At 47.2% G+C, this 25000-nt stretch overlaps 1 protein-coding gene across 3 annotated transcripts in view; it reads left to right on the forward strand.

The window, feature by feature from the left end:
* Window positions 1-25000, forward strand: part of IGSF21 (immunoglobin superfamily member 21) — a 157563-nt gene that overhangs the window by 118849 nt on the left and 13714 nt on the right. For all 3 annotated transcript variants that reach the window (XR_015745522.1, XM_087944803.1, XM_087944804.1), the window contains exon 5: window positions 19370-19485. Coding sequence is in view for 2 of the 3 variants with exons in the window: in XM_087944803.1 (XP_087800929.1) it covers window positions 19370-19485 (116 nt within the window). In the remaining variant the exon portion in view is untranslated. The remainder of the gene's footprint in view (window positions 1-19369; window positions 19486-25000) is intronic.

The raw sequence follows: 25000 nt of genomic DNA on the forward strand, positions 1-25000 counted from the left end.
TGAATTGTTTGTTTGTATCATCGCTACGGTTTTTTCATCCTCTTGCATTTTTCTTTTTCTCTCCTTTCCCCGGTGCTCATTTTGTGATTTCTGTTTTAAAATAGATCTTAACTCTTTTAGGCCACAAAACAGGACTGGGGGGCTTCTCCCTTCCAAACCAGAGGTCCCAAACCATGGGGGGTGCCCTGTTTCAAGAAATAATAACCCTAATTAAAAAGGTGCAGGGGGTTGGTGGCCGTGCTGGAGGAAAACTTGGAGTCCATTCTCTCTGCCAGTCTGGACTTTGGTGCCCTGGGGTTGGAGGGTGGGGGCTGGGGCTCACACACACACACATAGACACACCATCCTTGCATCTTGCGGCAAGATTATCGCAGTGGGGTGAGTTGTGCCAAGCGTCGAAGTAGAGCAGCTGTTGGAGCTCTTGTTTACCGGCCGCGTCAAGGTACCTGATGTTGACAGATGAGCTCAGGTGGGAACTGGGAGCGACTGTTCTGCATTGCGGAAACTCCGCGGGGTTGGAGAACTTCTCGGAATGGCGAGACCCACCTCCTCCCTGCTCTGTGCCAGCTGTCCGAATCTGGTTGCAACTCACCCCAAGAGACCACCAAGTTTCTGGTCCGCGAGCGACTCTACCTGTCCAGTTGGTGAATCTGTTCTGACCCAGGCTTCCCAAGATCAGGGAGCCGACTCCTCGTCCCGATAAAACCCCTTTTATTTAGGTTAAAAGGGAATTCCTCTCCAGCAAAGTCTTTCAAGAGATTTCACAACTACAGACCTTTATCAGGCTTGGAGAGCTGCCAGGCCGATATCTTCCAAACGCCACACTGTAGCAGCAATTACTTGGGAAGAAGTCAGGAACAGATCTTCACCCTAATGAATGGAACTAATTGTCTCCTGCAAAGCCCCACTCCCCTTTCGCTCCTCTTTATTCCCTCTGGGAAGGGGCCGTTCACCGTCCGCCTGTGCCTTTACTCCTGAGTCGACCCTTGTACTCTCTGGCAGCTCTTCCCTTCTGGCAGCTCTCCAGCTGCTTCTGCCCCACTGATGGAACAGGCTCCAGCTGCTCTTCTTCCCTTAGCATTCCCTTCTTCTGATCTCCGACTCCGAAGGCTCCAGCTGATAACTGTCGCTGACGGCCCTGGCTCCATCTCTGCCTCCGATGCAGAGCCCTCGTCAGAGCCTTCCCCAGACTCCAGGACTGGCCTCCCCAACCTCCTCACTGTCGAGTCTGCTGCCAGTTCCGCTGGCGGGCCACAACAGAATCCAGAAAAAGAAATTCCTGGGACATTATTTTTACCAAGAGGATAAAACCACCTTGACACAGAAGAAGCGAAACCCGCTCTGGGTTTCCCTGTGCAAAAGCAAGCATAGTTCATCCCCCCTTTTCCTACGGGCCACCCACCATCCATTACATCCATGTGGGTGTTCCAATGCTGGAAGCTTTCAAGAGAGATTGGACATCCATTTGTCCAGAATGGCATAGTGTCTCCTATGGGGGTTGGACTAGAAGACCTCCAAGGTCCCTTCCCTTCCAACCAGGATGATGAGGGGACTGGAGGCTAAAACATACGATGAACGGTTGCAGGAACTGGGCCTGGCTAGTCTAGGGAAGAGAAGGACCAGGGGAGACAGGAGAGCAGCCTTCCAAGATTTGAGGGGCTGCCCCAGAGAGGAGGAAGGGGTTCAAGCTATTTTCTAAAGCCCCCGAAGGCCAGACAAGGAATAATGGATGGAAATGGAAGAAGGAGAGATTCAACCTGGAAATAAGGAGAAACTTTCTGACAGTGAGAACAATTAACCAATGGAACAGAAGTTGCCCTCGGAAGTTGTGGGAGCTTCATCCCTGGAGGCTTTCAAGAAGAGACTGGACTGCCCTCTGTCAGAAATGGTGTAGGGTCTCCCGCTTGGGCGGGGGGTTGGACTAGATGACCTACAAGGTCCCTTCCAGCTCTGATTAACTGTTATCAGTTACCTTCAAACTCTGTTTTTCTCTCAAGGCCCAACTAGCCTCCAGAAGTTGTGGCTGCTCCATCACTTGAGACTTTCAAGAAGAGACTGGACAACCATTTGTCTGGAATGGGATAAGGTCCCCTGCTAGAAGACCTCCAAGGTCCCTTCCAACTCTGTTATTCTACAATCCCAGATCCATAAATCAGTGGAAGGATCTGCTTCCAGAAGTGGTGGGAGGTCTTTGAGAAGACTGGACAATCATTCTCTGCCATGATATAGGGCAGTGATGGCTAACCTATGACACGCGTGTCACTCGTGACACGCCGAGGCACTTTGACTGACACGCCTGTTGGTGTGGGGAAAACCCGCACATTTAGAGGCTGCCTGTGCTCTGCTCCAATCCCTGCTCCCTGCTTGTGGCGTGGAGGCGTGGTGTCACCGCTGCCGCAAGATCTTTGCAGCAGAGAACCAGTTTTAACCGCCATAAACTGAGGTTTGTCAGTTTCATTGCCTCAGGAACGCTACAGGAGGAAAGGAGATCCATGAGGTTCACAGCCCTGTAAGGTGGCCTTCCGATCCTGACATCCTGCACATGCAGCCCTGAGACCAGGGAGACGAGTTTCACAGCCCTGTGTGATCACCCCCAGCCCAGTCCGTCATAAACCAAATTATTGATATTTCTTGAAGTGACACGCGACCCGAGGAAGGCTACACTTTTTCCCTTCGACACACCAAGGTTAGCCATCACTGATATAGGGCATTAAAAAAAAAACTTCTGTAGGAAAACGGATAGTCAGTGAGAATTTCCCTCTTGGCTGCAGATAAACTTTGCTGATGGAATTGTATCTTTAAAACCGAACGAACCCACAAATTTAAAAAAATAAAATAAAGGGCAGTTGGATATATTTAAAACTTAATGAATTCCCTGCTGCTCCTACTTGTCATAGGCCAAAACCCTCTCTTACCAGAGGCTGTTTTAAAAAATAATAATTAAGTGCAGAGAGCCAAAAGGCTGTGAAATTCAACAACCGCACAACCCTGTTATATTTCCATGCTAGGCACTAAGGTTTGCAGCAGGAACAGTTTTACAAGATCGCTAATTGCTGCGAGGTTGAAAGAGGGATTTATCTTGTGCGCCGTTTTCGGTTTTTCGGCTTTGTGTAAAGCTGCCACCGGCTCGGCTTTCTGTAGCATTTCGGGGCTATTCAGATCCAACAAACCGTTTCAGTATCCCTTTTTCTTGTGTAGGTATGATTTGTGGGTATGCATGAGAGAGAAAGAAGAACAGGCAGAAATCCCATCTCCTCTTCATACTTTGCATTTTATTTTATTTTTTTTCCGGCGGATATTTTAAAGCCCATCTTGTGTGGGTTTTCGCAGTGCAGAAATGTTCCCTTGAAAATAGGTGGAAATGCGGAGAGGAAGAAAAAAAAAAAGCATGCGCAAAAAAATGCAAGCATCGGAGAAAAATGATTGCCAAAAAAAAGAGGAATACATCAAGAGAAATAATGTGTCACAAAAGTGAAGGAAGTAGACATTTAAAAAAAAAAGAAAGAAACAGGAGAAGAGAGAGAGGGAGAGAGAGAGAGAGAGAGAGAGAGAAGGAAAAATGCATATAATGATAGAGCCACTTTTGAGTTATGACACATTTTATCTGGCCAGGTTTTGTAGACGGCTGGGTACAATATGCCCCCATTTGGTGCCAATTAACTCCTCCATTTTCCCCTTTCTTAGCTCCATTCCACCTTGTTCAGTCTTAAGACAGTCTCCCTGCTTGAGCCCAACCTGGGGCAGAGCCAAACGACAAAAATTTGGGGTGTTCCTTAGAAAGAGAGCAGAAAGCGGGGAGCGAGATCTTCATGGATGTTTATTTTGTCTGTGGAGATTCTCAGTCATCCAGGTCACGGTTGTCCCCAAAGTGCTTTTTCAAACGACAACTGGACTTCGTTTTTCCTTCGAGGTGTTTCGCTCCTCATCCAAGAAGCTTCTTCGGTTTTGCCTGAACGGTGGAGAATGGGAGGACTTCCTTATACTCCTGGCAGTCATCTAGTCGTTCGCTCTCTGAGAGTCCTTGAGGCCACTTGGAGGTTTATCTGCGTCCTCAGGGTCACCTTAGTGGTGCAAATGGGTGTGGACTGTGTTGTAAACAGGAGATAGATGATGTTGTATCCTTCCCCCTCTGTTAAGAGAGGGCTTTTCAATCTTAACATTCAGATAATCAGAGGTGGAAGGGACCTTGTAGGTCATCTAGTCCAACCCCCCGCCCAAGCAGGAGACCCTACACCGTTTCTGCCCGGTGGCAGTCCAGACTTGGACTAGAAAACCTCCAAGGTCCCTTCCAAATCTCGTTATTCTATTCTACTTAGAATTCAGCGTCTCTCCTCCCTCAAACTGGCTCCAACCCCTGGGATAGCAATGACAAAATACCAAATGAAGAAGCAGTTATTATACTTTCAATACTTTCCCCTTTATTTAATTGTGTACTATTCTCGGAGACTGGCGGATATAAGTCCCTGGAACTTTCTCGAAGGTTTTTCAGAAGCGGTTGGTCCTTCCTAGGGCCCAGAGAGACAGTGTGTGACTGGCCCAAAGTCACCCCAGCTGGTTTCATGCCCAAGGCAGGTCTAACGCCATCTCGAGCGGGGGTGGGGGATGGGGTTGGACTAGATGACCTCCAAGGTCCCTTTTCCAACTCTTGTTATTCTATGATTCTTGGTTCCTACTCTGGTGTCTTTAACCAAACTGGCCATCAGAAAATGTTTCAGAAGTGTTTTAATAGAGGAAGATCTTTAAAGAATGTCCCCTCGAATCAGAGTAATTCTTCTTCTGTTAGCATTTAGGTCTTGGTTCTGTAGGATTTTCCTTCTCTCTCTCACCAGTCCTTCATTTTGGTTTGACGTGTCCCCTTTCCCCTAGATGGATGCTGTCAGCCACTGCAACGAGAAAAGAATCATTCCTTTCCTAGCAGGAAACCACGTCCAAAAGATGTAATTAACGGAGGGAAGTCCTAGGAGACACACCCCTCCCCTTTCCATCTTAAAACAGTCTCATAAATAGAACTGGCCCTTTTGACAAGGCCAACGAAGTCTCAGAGTTGAGATCCGGTCAGGGTCCTTCCTCAGTTGCTTCTCTTAATTCATCCGGGGGAATGAAAACACAGCTTTTGTGGACATTTTGACATATATTGCCACAAACATATTTCCTTGGTTTCGTGCCACGTGAGAGAATAAAAGGAAGTTGGGGGAGGGGACGTGTTTCCACACCACTGTTTTGTTTCTTTGAAAACTTTGTGTGTGAAAGGGGAGAAGGTGGAGGGAGGGGTGCAAGGTTGAGTCCCCGTTGGGCACAAATCGGGTGCAACGTGATCGATCGATGATGCATCCCCTGTGTGTGTTGTGGTTCGCCAGCAGCCTGTGCAGATGGCAGCGAAACCAGACAGTGGGGAAGAACGGGGACCAGTCTGGGGAGGACTCGGACGAGGGTCCCGCGTCCGATGCAGAGATGGGGCCAGGACCATCTGGGAGTGGGGTGCTGAATCCAGAGCCTCCAGGGTCTGGCAGCAGCAAGGAAAAGGAGCAAGGGGAGCCTGTTCCCAGTGTGCGTATGCACAGAGCTGCTAGAAGGCAAGAGCAGCTGAAACAAAAGGGGCAACTCGGGAGTAAGGCTGGGAGGTGATTGCCCCTCCCGTAAGGTATAAAAATCAGGCCAAGATGATGAAACCTTTGCAGGAAGCAAAGTCGTTCAATCGGTTCAGAGTCATCCTTGAAGTTCTTTGTACTTCGGTTGTTGTTGTTGTTGTTTTGTACTTCGTTTGGTTTCTTCTCTAGTTCATTTGATACTTCTGTTTTTGGCAGCGCTTCCCAGAACTGAAAGGTGGAGGCTTATCTCGGGGGACTGTTTGAGATTAATTCTGGCTGGGAATGAAAAGGATTCCCAGCGTGGCGATAAAATAAGTCTTGCTTTTAAAATAAGCAAGCGTGCGCGGTTACGGTTTACGGAGCCTGGGTCAGAGCAAGGACAAAAATAAATTGGAGAGGAAGCTTCGAGCTCTCTCCGTTTCGACGTTCCCGGGATAAAGTTGAGCCGGAGAAACTCAGAATAACAACCTTAGTTTGCCGCTGTCCTGAAAGACTTGCAAGAAGATCTCTGGAGATATCTCTTTCTTCCGGATATTTGTTTTCCCAGCAGAGTTCTCGTCTCATTATGAAGAGCCTTGTAGTTTTAAAGCTGCGGAGATTGGACAAGAGGCATACAATGCCTGAAGGCTATTCCTTTTTAATAGGAACCCTTGGGCCGATCCGTAAGTTTCCACTCTTCATCAGCCCGGCCAGAGACTTCATGGGAGATTCCAGAGCTGAACAGACGGCTGGAAAAATGAACTAATAAGTATGGAATAAGCACGGGAGAGAGAGAAACAAAGCTTTTAAATCTAACTTGCGGATGAGTGACTTCAGAGGAAAGATTGCAAGGAGGAGAAAAAACTAGGTAACAGGTTTACTCAAGCCATCCAGTTTTGGCCACCCCGTTACAAAAAAGATGGTGAGAGTTTGGGAAAAGTGCAAAGAAGACCAACTAAGAGGATTCAAGGCCTGGGGACAGAAACCTATGAAGAACGGTTGCAGGAGCTGGATATGGCCAGTCTAGAGAAAAGAAAGACCAGGGGAAACATGATAACGGTATATTTGAGGGGTTGCCCCTAAGAAGAGGGGGTCAGCTTATTTTCCAAGGCACCTGAAGGCAGGACAAGAAACAATGGATGGAAACTAATCAAGGAGAGAAGCAAAATGGAATTGAGCAGAAACTTCCAAACAGGAGGACAATCCACTGGCGGAACAGAAGTTGCCTTCCACCCATCCATCATATTTCTTCCCTCCCTCCTTCCTTCCTTCTTCCCTCTTTCCTTCTTTCCTCCCTCCCTCTCTCCTTCCTTCCTCTCCTTCCATCCATCCATCCATCCATCCATCCATCATATTCCTTCCCTCCCTCCTTCTTTCCTTCCTTCCTCTTCCTCTCTCATTCCTTCTTTCCCCTCTCTCCTTCCTTCCTTCCTCTCCTTCCATCCATCCATCCATCCATCCATCCATCCATCCATCCATCCATCATATTCCTCCTCCCTCCCCTCCCTTTCCTTCTTTCCTTCCTTCCTCTATCCTCTTTCCTTCTTTTCCTCCCCTCTCCTTCCTTCCTCTCTTCCTTCCATCCATCCATCCATCCATCCATCATATTCCTTCCCTCCCTCCCTCCTTCTTTCCTTCCTTCCTCTTCCTCTTTCCTTCTTTCCCTCCCTCTCCTTCCTTCCTCTCCTTCCATCCATCCATCCATCCATCCATCCATCCATCCATCCATCATATTCCTTCCTTCCTCTCCCTCCCTCCTTCTTTTTCCTTCCTTCCATCCATCCATCATCCATCTCCCTTCCTTCCTTCCTCCCTCCTTCTTTTTCCTTCCTCTTCCTCTCCTTCCTTCCCTCCTTTCATCCATCCATCCATCCACATCCATCATATTCCTTCCTCCCTCCCTCCCTCCTTCTTTCTTTCCTTCCTTCTTCCTCTTCCTCTTTCCTTCTTTCCCTCCCTCTCCTTCCTTCCCCTCCTTCCCTCCCTCCCTTTCTGACATGCGTTCTATCTCTATCAGCCACTAAGGATGCCTGATGTCTGTTCATTAAAACCGCAGCAGGGGAGCTTGGCCACAGAGATAAAAACATCCCAACCAACACTCTGCCCAATGGGGTCTTCAGTGATTTTATGCCAGCTTGTAACATTTACACCTAAGCACCCTTGGACATTAAAGGCAATCAAATTGCACGCTCGGGGAATAAAGTTAGCCCCAGGGGCGCTCCTTTTCGGTGTGCAATGTTACCCCATCGCCGTCTCCTGTGCCTGCTGGGGGTTCCAGTTCCCCTTTCTGTGCCACGTTGAGAATTTTCCTCTTGCGTGTTGTGAGACCTGCTGGCATTTTAACGACGCTTCCCTGCTCCAATCCTCGAACCAACCCAAGGTCTCGGTTTCCAAGGAAGAAGGCGGGTGATACCTTGACCCGTTTGTAGAGTAGTTATCAAACTTGGTCATCAGAAGAAGAAGAGAAAAAAGGAAAGCAGATTAGAGGGTGGCTTCAGAACCCCTGCAACTGAATAACAGAGATGGAAGGGGCCTTGGGAGGTCTTCTAGTCCAACCCCAAGCTCAGGCAGATAATTCTAGACCAGTGGTAGCTAACCGTTTTTGGGCTCCTGTGCCCAAAATTGGGTGTGCGCTTGCATGCCAGCACCCAGAAGGCAATACAAGCACACACACCTGCCACCTACGCCTCCGCACACAATCCCCACCCCCTTACCTGCACTGTGCCTCACATCTGATTTTCGGCCTCCCAGAGGCTTGAGAAAGGCTTCTGCAGGCTTCTGCAGGCCGAAAACTAGCCCCGTTCCACCACTTCCGGTATTTTCGGAAAACCAGGAAGTGACGAACGGGGCTAGTTTTCGCCCGCAAAGCCTGCAGGAGCCCTTCCGAAAAAGGCCTCAAACCAGCCGAAAATCAAATGTAAGGTTAAGTTTGCCTGCAGCTTGCACGCTGGCACAAATGGCACGCATGCCCTAGGTTCGCCATCCCGGTTCCATATACCATTTCAGACAAATGGTTGTCCGATCTCTTCTTGGAAATCTCCAGTGATGAAGCACCCACAACGTCTGGTGGCAGGCTGTTCCACTGGTTAATTGTCCTCGTTGTTAGGAAGTTTCTCCTTAATTCCAGGTTGCTTCTCTCCGTGATTAGTTTCCATCCGTTGTTTCTTGTCCTGCCTTCTGGTCCTTTGGAGAATAGCTTGACCCCCTTCTTCTTTTGGGGCAGCCCCTCAAATATTGTTATATCATGTCAAATGGTCTTGCACCCAAACCATCATGCCCACTTCCCCATGGCTTGGTTTTTTTTCTTTTCTTTTCAAAAGAGAATTAGCCTCCACCATTGACTTCCCTCTACCATTTCTGCCCACCACCCCCCTGCCAATTTGGGAGGAGGGGCATTGAAAAGGGGGTGATAGAATTGAAGGAGTGTCATTAACATCCAGAGGTATCGATTTGATTCGTCTGCTGGCAATTTTCCACACTTGAGGCTATATTTACAGTATTTAGGCAAGTATTTTTGAAGTTCCTTGAGTGTTCGTTCACAAGACTGCTAAATATTTCCACCTTGCTGAGTTCTTCCTCTTCTTCCTTCCTTCCTTCCTTCCTTCCTTCCTTCCTTCCTTCCTTCCTTCCTTCCTTCCTTCCTTTCTTTCTTTCTTTCTTTCTTTCCTTCTTTCCTTCTTTCTCTTTCTGCCTTCCTTCCTTCCTTTCTTTCTTTTTCTTCCTTCCTTCCTTCCTTCCTTTCTTTCCTTCTTTCTCTTTCTGCCTTCCTTCCTTCCTTCCTTTCTTTCCTTCTTTCTTTTTCTGCCTTCCTTCCTTCCTTTCTTTTTCTTCCTTCCTTCCTTCCTTTCTTTTTCTTCCTTCCTTCCTTTCTTTCTTTCCTTCTTTCTCTTTCTGCCTTCCTTCCTTCCTTCCTTCCTTTCTTTCTTTCTTTCTTTCTTTCTTTCTTTCTTTCCTTCCTTCTTTCTCTTTCTGCCTTCCTTCCTTTCTTTCTTTCTTTTTCTTCCTTCCTTCCTTCCTTTCTTTCTTTCCTTCTTTCTCTTTCTGCCTTCCTTCCTTCCTTTCTTTTCCTTCCTTCCTTCCTTCCTTCCTTCCTTCCTCCCTTCCTTTTTTTTCTTCCTTCCTTCCTTCCTTCCTTTCTTTCTTTTTCTTCCTTCCTTCCTTCCTTTCTTTCTTTCTTTCTTTTCCTTTCTTCCTTCCTTCCTTCCTCCCTTCCTTTCTTTTTCTTCCTTCCTTCCTTCCTTTCTTTCTTTCTTCTTCCTTCCTTCCTTCCTTCCTTCCTTCCTTCCTTCCTTCCTTCCTTTCTTTCTTTTTTTTCCTTTCTTCCTTCCTTCCTTTCTTTTTCTTCCTTCCTTCCTTCCTTTCTTTCTTTCTTTTTCTTCCTTCCTTCCTTCCTTCCTTCCTTCCTTCCTTCCTTCCTTCCTTCCTTCCTTCCTTTCTTTCCTTCCTTCCTTCCTTCCTTCCTTCCTTTCCTTCTTTTCTTCCTTCCTTCCTTCCTTCCTTCCTTCCTTCCTTCCTTCCTTCCTTCCTTCCTTCCTTCCTTCCTTCCTTCCTTCCTTCTTTGCCAGCCCAGTTCCCCAGCTCACTTTCAGGGTCCACAAAGGTGACCTATTTCCCTCTTTTTAGAAGAAGAGACTCCAAACCATCAAGATCGTGTGAGCCCAAAAAATTAATACGGTGGGGGGAAGGGAAGGATGAGGTAATTGGACTCCCAAGATAGACAGAGGGGAGGAGAGAGCTATCCGGCTCGCCCTTGTGATCGACTGTGCTGTTTAATGACCAAAGATTGTTGCTTTTGATGGAAGAAAATGTTCTTTAGATTGCAGACAGGATTGGTGGCTATGGAGGTCAGGCGTAGCTTGTGAAATGAGATCAATCCCTCAGTAGGGGACCTCCCTTCCCTCCTCTCCTCTCTTCTTCTCCCTCCCTGCCTGCCCTCTCCTCCCCCTTTCTTCCCCTTCACTCTGCCTTCCCTCCCTCCCTTCTTCCTTCCATTCCCCTTCCTTCTTGCCATACCCTTTCCTTCCTCTCTCCCTCCCTCCCTCCTCTCCTCCCATCCTCCTTCCTTCCTTCCTTCCACTCTCCCTTCCTTCCATTCTTCCTCCTTCTTTCCATTCCTTTTCCTCCCTCCCTCCCTTCCTTCCTTCCACTCTCCCTTCCTTCCATTCTTCCTCCTTCTTTTCATTCCTTTTCCTCCCTCCCTCCCTCCCTTCCTTCCTTCCACTCTTCCTTCCTTCCATTCTTCTTCCTTCTTTCCATTCCTTTTCCTCCCTCCCTCCCTTTCCCCTTCCTTCTTTTCATTCCCCTTCCCTCCCTCCCTCCCTCCCTTCCTTCCTTCCACTCTCCCTTCCTTCCATTCTTCTTCCTTCTTTCCATTCCTTTCCTCCTCCCTCCCTCCCTCCCTCCCTTCCTTCCTTCCACTCTCCCTTCCTTCCATTCTTCTTCCTTCTTTCCATTCCTTTTCCTCCTCCCTTTCCCCTTCCTTCTTTTCATTCCCCTTTCCTCCCTCCCTCCCTCCCTCCCCTCCCTCCCTTTCCCTTTCCTTCTTTTCATTCCCCTTTCCTCCCTCCCTCCCTCCCTCCCTCCCTCCCTTCCTTCCACTCTCCCTTCCTTCCATTCTTCTTCCTTCTTTCCATTCCTTTTCCTCCCTCCCTCCCTCCCTTCCTTCCTTCCACTCTCCCTTCCTTCCATTCTTCTTCCTTCTTTCCATTCCTTTTCCTCCCTCCCTTTCCCCTTCCTTCTTTTCATTCCCCTTTCCTCCCTCCCTCCCTCCCTCCCCCTCCCTCCCTTTCCCTTTCCTTCTTTTCATTCCCCTTTCCTCCCTCCCTCCCTCCCTCCCTCCCCTTCCTTCCACTCTCCCTTCCTTCCATTCTTCTTCCTTCTTTCCATTCCTTGTCCTCCCTCCCTCCCTCCCTTTCCCCTTCCTTCTTTTCATTCCCCTTCCTTCTTTTCATTCCCTTTCCTCCCTCCCTCCCTCCCTCCCCTCCCTCCCTTTCCCTTTCCTTCTTTTCATTCCCCTTTCCTCCCTCCCTCCCTCCCTTCCTTCCACTCTCCCTTCCTTCCATTCTTCTTCCTTCTTTCCATTCCTTTTCCTCCCTCCCTCCCTTTCCCCTTCCTTCTTTTCATTCCCCTTCCTTCCTTCCTCCCTCCCTCCCTCCCTCCCTTCCTTCCACTCTCCCTTCCTTCCATTCTTCTTCCTTCTTTCCATTCCTTTCCCTCCCTCCCTCCCTCCCTCCCTCCCTTTCCCCTTCCTTCTTTTCATTCCCCTTCCTTCTTTTCATTCCCCTTTCCTCCCTCCCTCCCTCCCTTCCTTCCCTTCCTTCCTTCCTTCCTTCCTTCCTTCCTTCCTTCCTTCCTTCCTTCCTTCCTTCCTTCCTTCCTTCCTTCCTTCCTTCCTTCCTTCCAAAGAAAACATTCTCCTGGCCGTATATGAAGCCACTCCATGTACCAATTCTACTACTAGAAGCCATTTGCCTCCTGCAACTTACAGGCCATGTTTTCGACCGGGGTGGCAGGAATTGGCGGGCCAGACATCTGGCAGGCCCCCCGTTTGAGCCTCCGCCCAAGGTGACCAGAATACCAACTAGCGTTCGTCGCAGCTGAATTACGGAGGATTGAGAATCCTAATGCAACGTGCTAAAACCAGGCTGCAGAGTTAGCAATCAAAGATTTCTTCTTAATGCATAATGTATTAAAGATGCAGAATGCCGAGGCTGCGCCCGAGAGAAGAACAATTTGCACAAGGACAGCTATGGCAAATACTTGCTTTCTAAAAAAAAAAAAGCTTGACATATTTCTTATTATTAACCGTTTAGGCGTCCAAAACTCCAGATTGTTCGACCGGGAATCCATGAGAAAATTCCCATTCCGGACTACTCTCGGAGTAGATTGACACAAGGAGAAGGGTGGTTAAATATCTACCTGGAACACCCCATTCAGGCGTGGCTTCAGAGTCCCACTGCCCGATGGAGCCATGGCGGTGCGCCAGCCCTGCGGGGTAGACCTGGTCAAGAAACATACATCCCAACAAATAGTAGCTCTCTTTGGATGCAGCTCTCTGCGACATCTGTGGCCTTTCCCCTTCCTTCCCTCTTGGACAAAGACAGTCAAAGCGGGGAGCGGTGATGGGATTAAAAAATTTTTTACCACCGTTTCTGCGGGCGTGGCTTGGTGGGCGTGGCAGGGGAAGGTTACTGCAAAATCCCACCCCCACTAACCTGCTTTCCAGCTCCGTTCTCCTGGGGCAGGGCAACCAAAGGAGACCCAGCCAATCAACTGTGGCCGTGGTGCTTTGTGGGTGTGGCTTGGCTTGGTGGGCGTGGCAGGGGAAGGTTACTGCAAAATCCCACCCCCCACTAACCTGCTTTCCAGCTCCGTTCTCCTGGGGCAGGGCAACCAAAGGAGACCCAGCCAATCAACTGTGGCCGTGGTGCTTTGTGGGTGTGGCTTGGCTTGGTGGGCGTGGCAGGGGAAGGTTACTGCAAAATCCCACCCACCCCACTAACCTGCTTTCCAGCTCCGTTCTCCTGGGGCAGGGCAACCAAAGGAGACCCAACCAATCAACTGTGGCCGTGGTGCTTTGTGGGTGTGGCTTGGCTTGGTGGGCGTGGCAGGGGAAGGTTACTGCAAAATCCCACCCCCCACTAACCTGCTTTCCAGCTCTGTTCTCCTGGGGCAGGGCAACCAAAGGAGACTCAACTGGGACTCGATGGGAGGCAGAGAAGAGAGACGGGGTTGGCCGGTTCTCCAAACGACTCAAAAATGTCCGCTACCGGTTCTCCAGAACTGGTCAGAACCGGCTGGATATCACCTCCGGTGGGGAGGTTTTGAGTTTCTTCCCCCCTCTTTCCCTGCTGCCTCATCTTTTGCTAACCTAACCGTCTCTAGGTTTGGTAACCACCATTTTAAAAAGATGTGGAGACTCTAGAAAAGGGTGCAAAGAAGAGCGACAAAGATGACTGGAGACTGGAGGTTTAAACATGTAAAGGACAGATGCAGAAATGGGGCATGTCTAGTTTAAGGTTGACCCCCTTCTTCTTCGCGGCAGCCCCTCAATATTAGTCCAGTGCTCTCATGTCAGCCCAGTCCTTCTTTTCATTAAACTAGACCTACCCAATTCCTGCAACTGGTCTTCCTGTGTTTTAATCTCTAATTCCCTGCTCATCTTTATTCTTTTCTTTTCTTTTCTTTTTTGAAAATTTTATTTGGGTTTTCACAAAAAAACAAAATACAAATAAAACATCTCTTTTGAAAATAGCATGGTCCCCAGGTTATCGCTTCTTCATACAGACACCAAACTCCATTTCATGCTCATGTTTATATTCTGTTCCATATCTTTATTACCATTTTATATTTTCTACGTAGCTTTTCCCCCTCTTCTATTTATTGTTCTTTCTCAAGTCTCAACTTTGGCGAACAAAGCTGGATGCAGTTATTCCAAGCGTGGTCTTACGAAGGCCTTATCAAGTGGTACTTTCCCTTCTCGTCAGAGGTGGGCCTTCGGCCGGTTCTGACCAGTTCTGGAGAACCAGGAGCGGAAATTTGGAGTCATTGGGAGAACCGGCAAAAGAACCACCTCTGACTGGCCCCGCCAACCCCGTCTCTTCTCTGCCTCCCATCGAGTCCCAGCTGATCGGCTGGGTCTCCTTGGGTTGCCCTGGCCAGGAGAACGGAGCTGGAAAGCAGGTTAGTGGGGTGGGGGAGGGAAGGGGGATTTTGCAGTATATCCTTCCCCTGCCACGCCCACCAAGCCACGCCCACCAAGCCACGCCACGCCCACAGAACCAGGAGTAAAAAAAAAAATTGAATCCCACTCCTGAAGGAGGAAGAGAAGAACGAATATATACGCTGCTTGACAGACTTTTCTAGTCGGCTGACTCCCTTCCTCCATCTTCTCGACTCGGTGCGGTGGGTGGGGGGCGATGTGTGGGGGGGCGCCTTCTTGCAGATGTGTAATTAGATTCTGACATCTCCTGGGTCGGGCCAGGCAATTTGCACCTCTTTCTGTCGGCTGGTTCTAAATTTAGCCATCCCTGCATTAGGTAAAGATCTTGTCCTCCAGACAGCACCCTTAATTGGTTGTGATGGGTGACTTCATGGCTCGGTGTTCGGTGTTCGAGAGGCATGATTAAGGAGGGTGGCGAAGGCTGCTGGCACCCATGGGAAGTTGCTCCGGGCGAAGGGAGGGAAGGGGGGGTTTAGAGGTGGAGGGGGCCGACGCCAGACAGAGGGACTCCTGCAATAAGTCTTCTCACTAACATGACACATTGTCAGCCCCTTATGAAGGGTGCCAGCAGCTGACGAGGACATAAATGTTGCTGATTAGAACCTACCTAAAATGCATGATGATCTGGGAGACCTCTTAAGGACAGCCAGACCTTCCTCTTTATAATATAGACACCCCAAGGTGGGGGGGAATCTATGGAGATTCATTCAGGTCACGGTTGTCCCCAAAGGTTTTTTTTTTTTTCCTTTTAATAATAAATTGTATTAAATTTTACACTTTTAAAAACAAATCATATTTACAATTTTGGCGGTAATTTGTGGCATCGACTTTTTCGTATTCATTTACATACATACATACATACATACATACATACATACATACAATTTACATTTACATTTTACATTGTCTTTTATTCCTGTTATCTAACCAGACATACCATTTTTCCCAGACCGTATTGAATTCTTTTTCTTCCTTCTCCTGCAATTCCATTGTAAGTTTATTCATTTCTGCACAGTCCATAATTTTCTTTATAATCATAATCATCTGGGGGACTACTCTCTGATTTCCAAATTTGGGCATATGTTATCCTAGCTGCTGTCAATATGTGTATTATTATATATTCAATATCTTTCTTGTAATCACCTCTAATTATCCCTAGTAAGAACATTTCAGGCTTAAGTTCTATTTTTAAACCAATTATTTCTTGCAAACGGATCCTTATTTTATTCCAAAATTTCTTTGCTTTAGGACACATATGAAAGAAGGTTCCTGATGTCTTTTTGTACATTTAGGTGCTTTTATTTATTTATTTATTTTCAAGAGGCAATTGGACTTTCTGGTTTTTCTTTTGAAGGCGTTTCGCTTCTCATGCAAAGAAGCTTCTTCAGCTCTAACAGGACGGTGGAGCTCTCACCTCACGATCAGGAGGCTGTGAGTTTGATCCTAGATAGAGGCATATATTTATCTCTCTCTTGAGTACAATGAGAAAATATCTGCTGAACAAAACTCTTTACTAGCAACAGGAAGGGCATCCGGCCAGTAAACACTCTACTAGCTCCATTCAGTTGTCCAGACTCCACCCGGCAAGGGATTATGGGTCATTAAAAGAAGGTAGAGAGTTTTTGAATCGAGCAATGCTACTTCATCCATCTCCTCTTGGCCAAGATCTATGAACATTCACCCCAACTTGACCCCGACCGGACAACAAGCATTGCTGGAATGGTTTTGCCTGTTTCATGAAAGGTAGAACCTACCTGAGCTTTAGGAGAAAGAGTGGATGATGGAAAAATCTTCCTAAACAGGTGGATGGTCCCTTTTGGGTGCCACACACCCTTCCAAGAAGAGGCTCTGAATTTCCTATTAGGAGGGCCAGACTTGATGTCCTTTCGGGAGCCCCCCTTCTCTCCAAGTTCCTTGAGTTTTTGAGCAGCTGTGGCAAGCTCCTCCTTCCTCTGCTTCTTTGGAAGCAGAAATGCCCCAAATTTGGCAAACTCTTTCATGGCAGGAGCACAAATCACCCGCGGGCTATGTTACGACAGTTACATTCTGCTATGTAGGCTGGCTTTGCGCCGTTATTTAAATCTGCATCTAGACTCCTGAGCTTGGGCATCTATATTTTTTCTTTCCCTCCCCCTTCCTCTTTCTCCATTAATCTCTTCCCCGTAGTATCTCTCTCTCTCTCTCTCTCTCTTTGGGACATTTTCTCTTTCCTTTCTTCCTGGCCCGTTTTTCTTGCCCGGGGATGCAAATCTACACGAAGGCAAGGAAGACAGGAAGGATCTTGTACCCGTTGAATGAGTTATGAAGTGAAGAGGCCCGCGGTTCTTGAAATCTCTTTGAGGAATGCCTGAGGATGGAATGAGCCCATCGTTTGAGCTGGAGGGGGTCTTCCAAGAAGCCATTTCCATCCCGAAGAGGCCAAGAGGGACGCAGTGGTGTGCAACCATGACTTCTTAAGGTCATCTGTCCACCCTTCTCTCTCTCTGTCCTGACTCTAAACAGGAGGGTCCAATTTCCTTCGCATTGCACCAGTCCCTGGAGATCCCACAGGAGGAGCAAATGACGTTCACGGCCCATCGCTTGTCATAAATCAACCCCGCTCTGCTAATTTTAGTGTCACGGCAGTGGTGTTCACCAGCTGGGGCTCCCAACCCACAAAGCTGACCTGTTCTTTTTTTTAATAAAGGAAGATAGACACTCCATGGGAAGTAGAGAGACATGCACGTTTTCGGTGGAGAACATCAACGGAGATTTCAATGGAGGCTTTGGCAACTTCTGTTGGGAGGGTTTGTGGCCCTCCAGAAGTTGACGAACTAGAAGTCCCATCTCTCTTGGCCAACAGCCATGCCAGCAGGTGCGGCTCTCTGGGAAAACTTGAATTGGGGAGTTCCGGGTTTTCCCTTCCCAAAAGAGAAATCAAAGATCCATCGCTTGCGTCCATCAGTCTATCACATGGCCCAATCAAATCTTCACCCCAACTGGAGACATTCCCCCCAGTCACTCCCCTCCAGGTGCAGGGCAACATGTCCTTGACTCTCTGAGAAAGAATTTAGTTGCGTTAAGCCAGCAGTGTGTCCCACGAAGCCATATTGCTTGAGGAACAGCTCTGCGTAGTGTTGAAAATACGGTGAACATAATAACAGTGATGGCTCCCAGAGTCACTTTATAGGGGAGATCGATGTCATAAAAATTTAATAAATAATAGCAGTTTTTTTTTAATTGATTGATTTCTATAGCTGTCCGGAGTCATTTACTGAGAAGGGCAGTGTCAAACTTGGAAGCCATATTTTACTTGGAAGCTTCGAGGCTGCCACATTCAGTGCCTGGGAATTTCATAGCGGGGTAGAAGATTAGACAACAACACTCTTTCTCAGAGAGTCAAGGACATATTGCCCTGCACCTGGAGGGGAGTGACTAGGGGGAATGTCTCCAGTTGGGACAAAGATTTGATTGGGCCTCGTGATGGACTGATGGGTGCAGCAAGGGATGGATCTTTGCATTTCTTTTGGGGAGGGAAAACCTGGAACTTTCAGATTTGGGTTTTCCCAGGTGTGCCAATATGACAACTCTAATAAAATGGAACTTTGAGGAACTGTTTGTCTCGGAGTTTATTGGTTTGGAGTTGGTTAGTTGGAACACTGACCGGCAGCTGTAGAAGTCAAATAAAATAAACAATGCTATTATTAATTAATAATAATACTCTGGGTGGCTATCATCATAAGCCATCGTTTGAGTTTGGGTTCACGATAGACCATAGTCTCATTTCATCTATTTTTCCTTGGCTGAGTTCCTCGTGTGTGCTTGGAAGAAAAAGGTCTCTTTTTTTCCAAACCACTTACAAAAAGAAAAGAAAAAAAGAATGATTTTTGTGATCATAACCACGGGAGACGAGAATCTTTGCTGCATAGACACCACAATAGGTATTGACTTATTCTTTGCTGGATCTGCATTTCTCAGCTCATAAAAAGCATCAGTGAAACAAAAACAAACTTTTCATCAGAGCAAAACGTCCTACTTTAAACCCTGGAAACTTAACTACTCCGTGTGTAATTGCTACCAGGGCGAGCATGTATTTTTAAGAGAGAATTTAAAACATTTGTGTCTTTATCACTTCAGTAATAGAGTTGGGGATTTGGGGAATAACTTGGAAAAATAAATCTCTGTAAATAATGAAAGAAACTCTGTTCACTCTCAAAAATGTTCTGTACTGAAAAGCTCTTTTTTTGAATCTTGAGTCTTTAGAGAAGATTCTGCATTCTCCATTTCTGGCCCAACAGAAGATGACACTGCTTCTAAGCCTCCCCCTTTTTTTTCAATCCATTCTATCCTTCCTCCAGATGTTCTCCAGGTTGCCAGGGTGGTGATATAGAAGGGGCAGGTTTCCCACATTTTAGAGGGAAAACCTGACAGAGGTGAACCCTAGAACTATAGTGGGTTCCTGATACATCTCACCCTATTTTGGAGAGAAGTCTAGGATCTTCAAGATCCAGGAAGTCTTGGAGAAACATCTCCAGCTGACCTCATTCTTAGATGTGATGCTCATGGGATCTTCACTAGGATCTTCAAGATCCAGGAAGTCTTGGAGGAACATCTCCAGTTGACCTCATTCCTAGATGAGATGTTCCTAGGATCTTCACTAGGATCTTCAAGATCCAGGAAGTCTTGGAGAAACCTCTCCAGTTGACCTCATTCCTAGATGTGATGTTCCTGGGATCTTCACTAGGATCTTCAAGATCCAGGAAGTCTTGGAGAAACATCTCCAGTTGACCTCCTAGATGTGATGCTCCTGGGATCTTCACTAGGATCTTCAAGATCCAGGAAGTCTTGGAGAAACATCTCCAGTTGACCTCATTCCTAGATGTGATGTTCCTGGGATCTTCACTAGGATCTTCAAGATCCAGGAAGTCTTGGAGAAACCTCTCCAGTTGACCTCATTCCTAGATGTGATGTTCCTGGGATCTTCACTAGGATCTTCAAGATCCAGGAAGTCTTGGAGAAACATCTCCAGTTGACCTCATTCCTAGATGTGATGCTTATGGTTGATCAGATGAGTAACGAACCTTCTTCCTTCTCCCACCAGCACCTCCCACATCCATCTCGGTCATTGCTGCGGACACCCCAGCTCCATTCAGCCGCTACCAAGCCCAGAATTTTACCTTGGTCTGCCTTGTCTCTGGTGGAAAACCAGCCCCCACGGTAAGTTTTGGTAAACAAGAATCTCCCTTCTCTAAATCTTGCTATGGCACCTGTCTCATTTTTAACTTTTAATTACCTCCTTTGTGGCTTACAAGGTGTTGAAATAAGGACTGTTGGTATGATGGCATGGATCCATCTTCTTGAGACAAGTCTCCAGTTTTCACTTCGGTCCCAGTTCATAAACAGGGTGGATTCAACATATATTGACGGAGCACACATGATCCCTACAAAATTCAGATTTTTTAAAAATTGATCTCAAGCCAATTGGCTCAGAGGAGCAGTCAAATATTTTTTTGGGGTGGGTTCAATCAATCAATCAGAATAGAGCTGGAAGGGACTTTGGAGGTCTTCTAGTCCAACCAACTGCTTAGACAGGAAACTCTACAGCACTTCAGACAAAGGGTTATCCAGTCTCTTCTTAAAAACTTCCAGTGTTGGAGCATTTGCAACTTCTGGAGGCAAGTTGTTCCACTGGTTAATTGTTCTCCCTGTCAGGAAATTCCTCCTTAGTTCTAGGTTGCTTCTCTCTTTGGTTAGTTTCCACCCATTGTTTCTTGTCCTACCCTTGGGTGCTTTGGAGAATATTTTGACTCCCTTTTCTCTGGGGCAGCCCCTCGAATATTGGAAGACTGTTATCATGTCACCCCCTAATCCTTCTTTTCTGTAGACCAGGGTTGTCAAACTCAATTTCATTGAGGGCTCATCAGGCTGTGGTTGACCTCAAGGGGGGAGGGCTGGGGGGGGCATGGCCGACTGGGTGGGTGTGGCCAGTTTGATGCCACCCCAAACTGCTGGCATGTTTCCTCTTCACATTGGGTAGACCGGGCCGAAGCGATGCGGGCTGGCCCCTTACATCAAGGGTCTTCAAACTTGGTAAATTTAAGACTTGTGGATTTCAACTCCCAGAATTCCAGAGCTAACATGACTGGAGGAGGAATTCTGGGAGTTGAAGTCCACAAGTCTTCAAGCTGTCACGTTTGAAGACCCCTGCCTTACATTTTCCAGGACATCCCTGTGGGCTGGATCCAACCACATTGTGGGCCGGTTCCAGCCCACGGGCCTTGAGTTTGACACCCCTGGTCTAGACCAGGGGTCTCTAACCGTAGCAACTTTAAGACTTGTGGACTTAAACTCCCAGAATTCCTCAGCCAGCAAAACTGAGCAAAGCTGGCTAAGGAATTCTGGGAATTAAAGTCCACAAGTCTTCAAGTTGCCAAGGTTGGAGATCCTTGGTCTAGACTATTCATTTCTGCCACTGTTCTTCATATGTTTTAGTCTGCAGGCCCTTATGTTGCCCAATTTTTAAAGCAAAATAATAATAATAATAATAATAATAATAATAATAATAATAATAATAATAATAATAATAATAATAATAATAATAATATTGCAAGGAGCATCCCTAGAGAATGGACACCCCTTTTAAAAAGACTCCCAATTCTGTGGTTATCCATCTGGATACAGGCGTTCCTCACTTACCAACCACAATGGGGACTGTGTCAGGATTCCAGCGATCGCCCTAATTAAATCATGACCCTTGAGCCAAACTTCCAAAAGCTTCAAATCATTCATTAGCAGCGACCTATTGGCAAGACCTGTACGCAGCCGACCCTGAGACACGCAACCCGCTGTCATCCCCAATCCTGACCCACCACCCACCCCTCTGGGTGCACCACAATCCATATTCTCCAACGTAACACGTCCACAGCCAAGAGTCATCAATCATGCCCTCCAACCAGAGATCTGCGCAGCAGAAACTCCAGTCGGCCAGTACAATCTCTGCAAGGTAGGCATGGAATGCACCCTCACCCCCAAACTGCTGCACCGCTCCCCCAAACTCCTCTCCCTCCCTCTCTGTTGGCAACTACAAAACGGGCATAGAAAATGTTTCACGAGTTGACATTTGGCTCCCCTCACTTCTTGAAGGGTGACCTGTACGACACACAAAAAAACCAAATCGATTGCAGGTATAGAACTTAGGGTTACAGACTGCTTCACTTAACAACTTGTAGATGTATGCCGGTTGCCAAATGCCCAAATTTTGATCACGGGTCGTAAGGGGAAGGACCGGGTGTAAGACACTTTTTTTTTCAGTGCCATTGTTGCTGTAAACAAATGGTTGTAAGTTGAGGACTATCTTATTAAAAGTTTGAGGGTGTTGTTTTTTTTGCAACATCGTTTTCTGCACAGCCTCGGAGCAGTTATATTTTATCCTTTCTGGAGTTTTTTTTTCCTCGTGGTTTGTCCCAAAGGTGCTTTTTTTTTTTTTTTCAAGAGGCCATTGGACTTCCTTGTTTCTTTTTCTTTTGAAGAGGTTTTGCTTCTCATCCAAGAAGCTTCTTCAGCTCTGACAGGATAGTGGGGAACGGAAGGATTTATATTCCTTGAAGACAGCTGCAAAGAAAAAAAAGCACCTTTGGGACAACCATGACCTGGAGGACAGAAAATCTCTGCCGAGTTTTAGCTATACAATTTGGGATGGACACCCTTGGAATGATGCAGGAGAAGGAAGGGATTTCCAGAGGAAAAAATTGCAGACTACAGGAACCAGGAGCACCACTCAGGTGACCCTGAGGACACAGACAAACCTCCAAGCGGCCTCAACGACCCTCTAAAAAGGATGCAAATGACCAGCTCTGTCTGCAAGGAATATAAATCCTTCCCTTCCCCACCATCATCCAGTCAGAGCTGAAGAAGCTTCTTGGATGAGAAGTGAAATATCTTCAAAAGAAAAAAGAAAAAAACAAGAAAAACCAGTTGCCTCCTGAAAATAGAACCTTTGGGACAACCGTACCTGGATGATGGAGAATCTCTGCAGACTTTTAGCCCTACAATTTGGAATGAGCACCCTTGGAATGATGCAGGAGAAGGAAGGGATTTCCAAAGGAAAAATTGCAGACTACAAAAACCAGGATACACTACTCAAGTGACCCCTTAGGACAAAGCGGCCTCAACGACCCTCTAAAAAGGATGCAAACGACCAGCTCTGTCTGCAAGGAATATAGATCCTTCCCTTCCCCCGTCATCCAGTCCGAGCTGAAGAAGCTTCTTGGATGAGAAGTGAAACCTCTTCAGAGAAAAACCAAGGAAGTCCAATTGCCTCCTGAACACACAAAAAAAGCACAACCTTTTGGGATAACCATGACTTGGATGCCTGAGAATCTCTACAGACTTCCCATGGTTTGGTTTCCTTCCACCCTTTCAAATCATGATCCATCCTAATGGATCGTTTTTATACGAACAGACAGGATGCTGCGAGACGGTGGGAAGTGACGGGGAAAGCCTTTGCATTCTAAGCATCCCGAGAATCATTTCTGCTAATTAATTCGGAAAGTCGGAAACATCTACATTTGGAGAGAAGAAGAAAGAAAAACCCACGGAGAAGGAGGAGCGAGGAACAGAGCTTTTGGCAGCTGCTTCTATCTCTCCACCTGGAAAGATGAAAAAAAAAAAAAACATCTCACTTATCCGCAAACATTCCCAAGGCTGTTTCATTACAGGGTGACATCAGAAGCATGAACAGAGGGGGTTTTTTTGGGGTGGGGGGAATGCAAGGCAATCTTCTCTTCAGAGAGACATTCCAAAGGACTTAAACAAGCGTTGCGTTCCTCACGGCTCCAGCTACACAAACATGACCACACACGCACCCCGTGGCATCCCGCAATCTCGTCGGTGTAGACATCTCCGCCAACGCAGTGGGTTTCCGTGCCAGGTGGGTGCTGTTCAGAGGTGGGTCTTCAGCAGGTTCTGACCGGTTCTGGAGAACTGGTCATTTGGAGTCGTTGGGAGAACCAGCCAATCCCACCTCTGACTGGCCCAGCCAACCCCATCTCTCTTCTCTGCCTCCCATCGAGTCCCAGCTGATCGGCTGAGTCTTCTTGGGTTGCCCTGCCCGGGAGAACGGAGCTGGAAAGCAGGTTAGTGGGGTGGGGGAGGGAAGGGGGATTTTACAAGTATATCCTTCCCCTGCCACACTCACCAAGCCATGCCCACCAAGCCACGCCCATCGAGCCACGCCCACAGAACCGGTAGTCAAAAAAATTAGAATCCTACCAATGGCTGCTGTTGGTTTCCCACATTAGAGATACAGATAACAGATTAACAGAGTTGGAAGGGATCTTGTAGGCCATCTAGTCCAACCCTCTGCCCAGGCAGGAGACCCTACGCCATTTCACAGGTTAACAGAGTTGGATGGGACCAGGTCATCTAGTCCAACCCCTGCGCCCAAGCAGGAGACCCTGCATCGTTCCTGACAGATTTGCAGTCTAATTTCTTCTTGAAGGCCTCCAGGGATGAAGCTCCCACAACTTCTGAAGGCAACTTCTGTTCCGTGGGTTGATTGTTCTCACTGTCAGAAAGTTCCTCCTTATTTCCAGGTTGAATCTCTCCCTGTTCAGTTTCCATCCATTATTCCTTTTCTGGCCTTTGGGGGCCTTGGAGAATAGCTTGACCCCCTTCCTCCTCTCTGGGCAACCCCTCAAATCTTGGAAGGCTGCTCTCCTGTCTCCCCTGGTCCTTCTCTTCCCTAGACTAGCCATGTCCCTGCAACCATTCATAGTATGTTTTAGAGGAACTGGTTTCTTATAAAACTTTTGTCCTGAATTTGAACCGGCCCTAAATTTTCATCCTGATAGTCCACACTCCACCCAATGTGGTCTTAACTTTTTCAAGAGCCTCGGTGGCGCAGTGGTTAGAGTGCAGTACTGCAGGCTACTTCTGCTGGCTGCAATTTGGCAGTTCAAATCCCACCAGGCTCCAGGTCGACTCAGCCTTCCATCCTTCCGAGGTGGGTAAAATGAGGACCCAGATTGTTGGAGGCAATAAACCGACTGTATAAACCACTTAGAGAGGGCTGGAAAGCACTATAAAGCGGTATATAAGTCTTAAGTGCTATTGCGATTATTATTTTATTGGGGAGACGTTTGGGGCTCGTTTCTGTAAATCGGCTCTCCCCAGTCAGGCATTTCTCGAGGAACAAAAAAGAAATAAAAGAATTTAAAATCTTGCTCAGGGACGTAGAGGTAGCCCTCGATTTACAAAAGATCATTTAACGTCCATTTGCAGTTACAGCGGTGCTGAAAAGGGGTGACTTGTGATCAAAATTCAGGTGCTTAGCCACCGACTCATAGTTACGATGGTCGCCCGGATCCTCTTTGCAGCTGTGTTGCTCTCTGAACAGCTGCACTGATTCACTTAACGACGGTGGCAAGAAAGGTCGTAAAATGGGGCCAAAGTCACTTCACGACAGTCTCGCTTAGCCACGAAGCATTTTGGGCTCAATTGTGGTTGTACGTTGAGGGCTGCAGTTGAGTCGTTTGGAGAACCAGCTCCAACCTGTTCTATACTTTTCTAGACCATGCATAACATCATCAACTGGGAAGGAAAAGTGTTGTTCATCTCTCGACATTTTCCTCCTCCAGAATTTTTTTTTTATTCTTATTATTATAAAAAGGCTTGATTAAACAAATGTATACAAACACAGTAAAATCAAACGTTCATCTTATCGCAACTTAAG

This window comes from Notechis scutatus, chromosome 16 (assembly GCF_049901735.1).
Source record: "Notechis scutatus isolate UNSWTSFEM ecotype Mainland chromosome 16, rNotScu1.2, whole genome shotgun sequence".
Lineage (NCBI taxonomy): Eukaryota > Metazoa > Chordata > Lepidosauria > Squamata > Elapidae > Notechis > Notechis scutatus.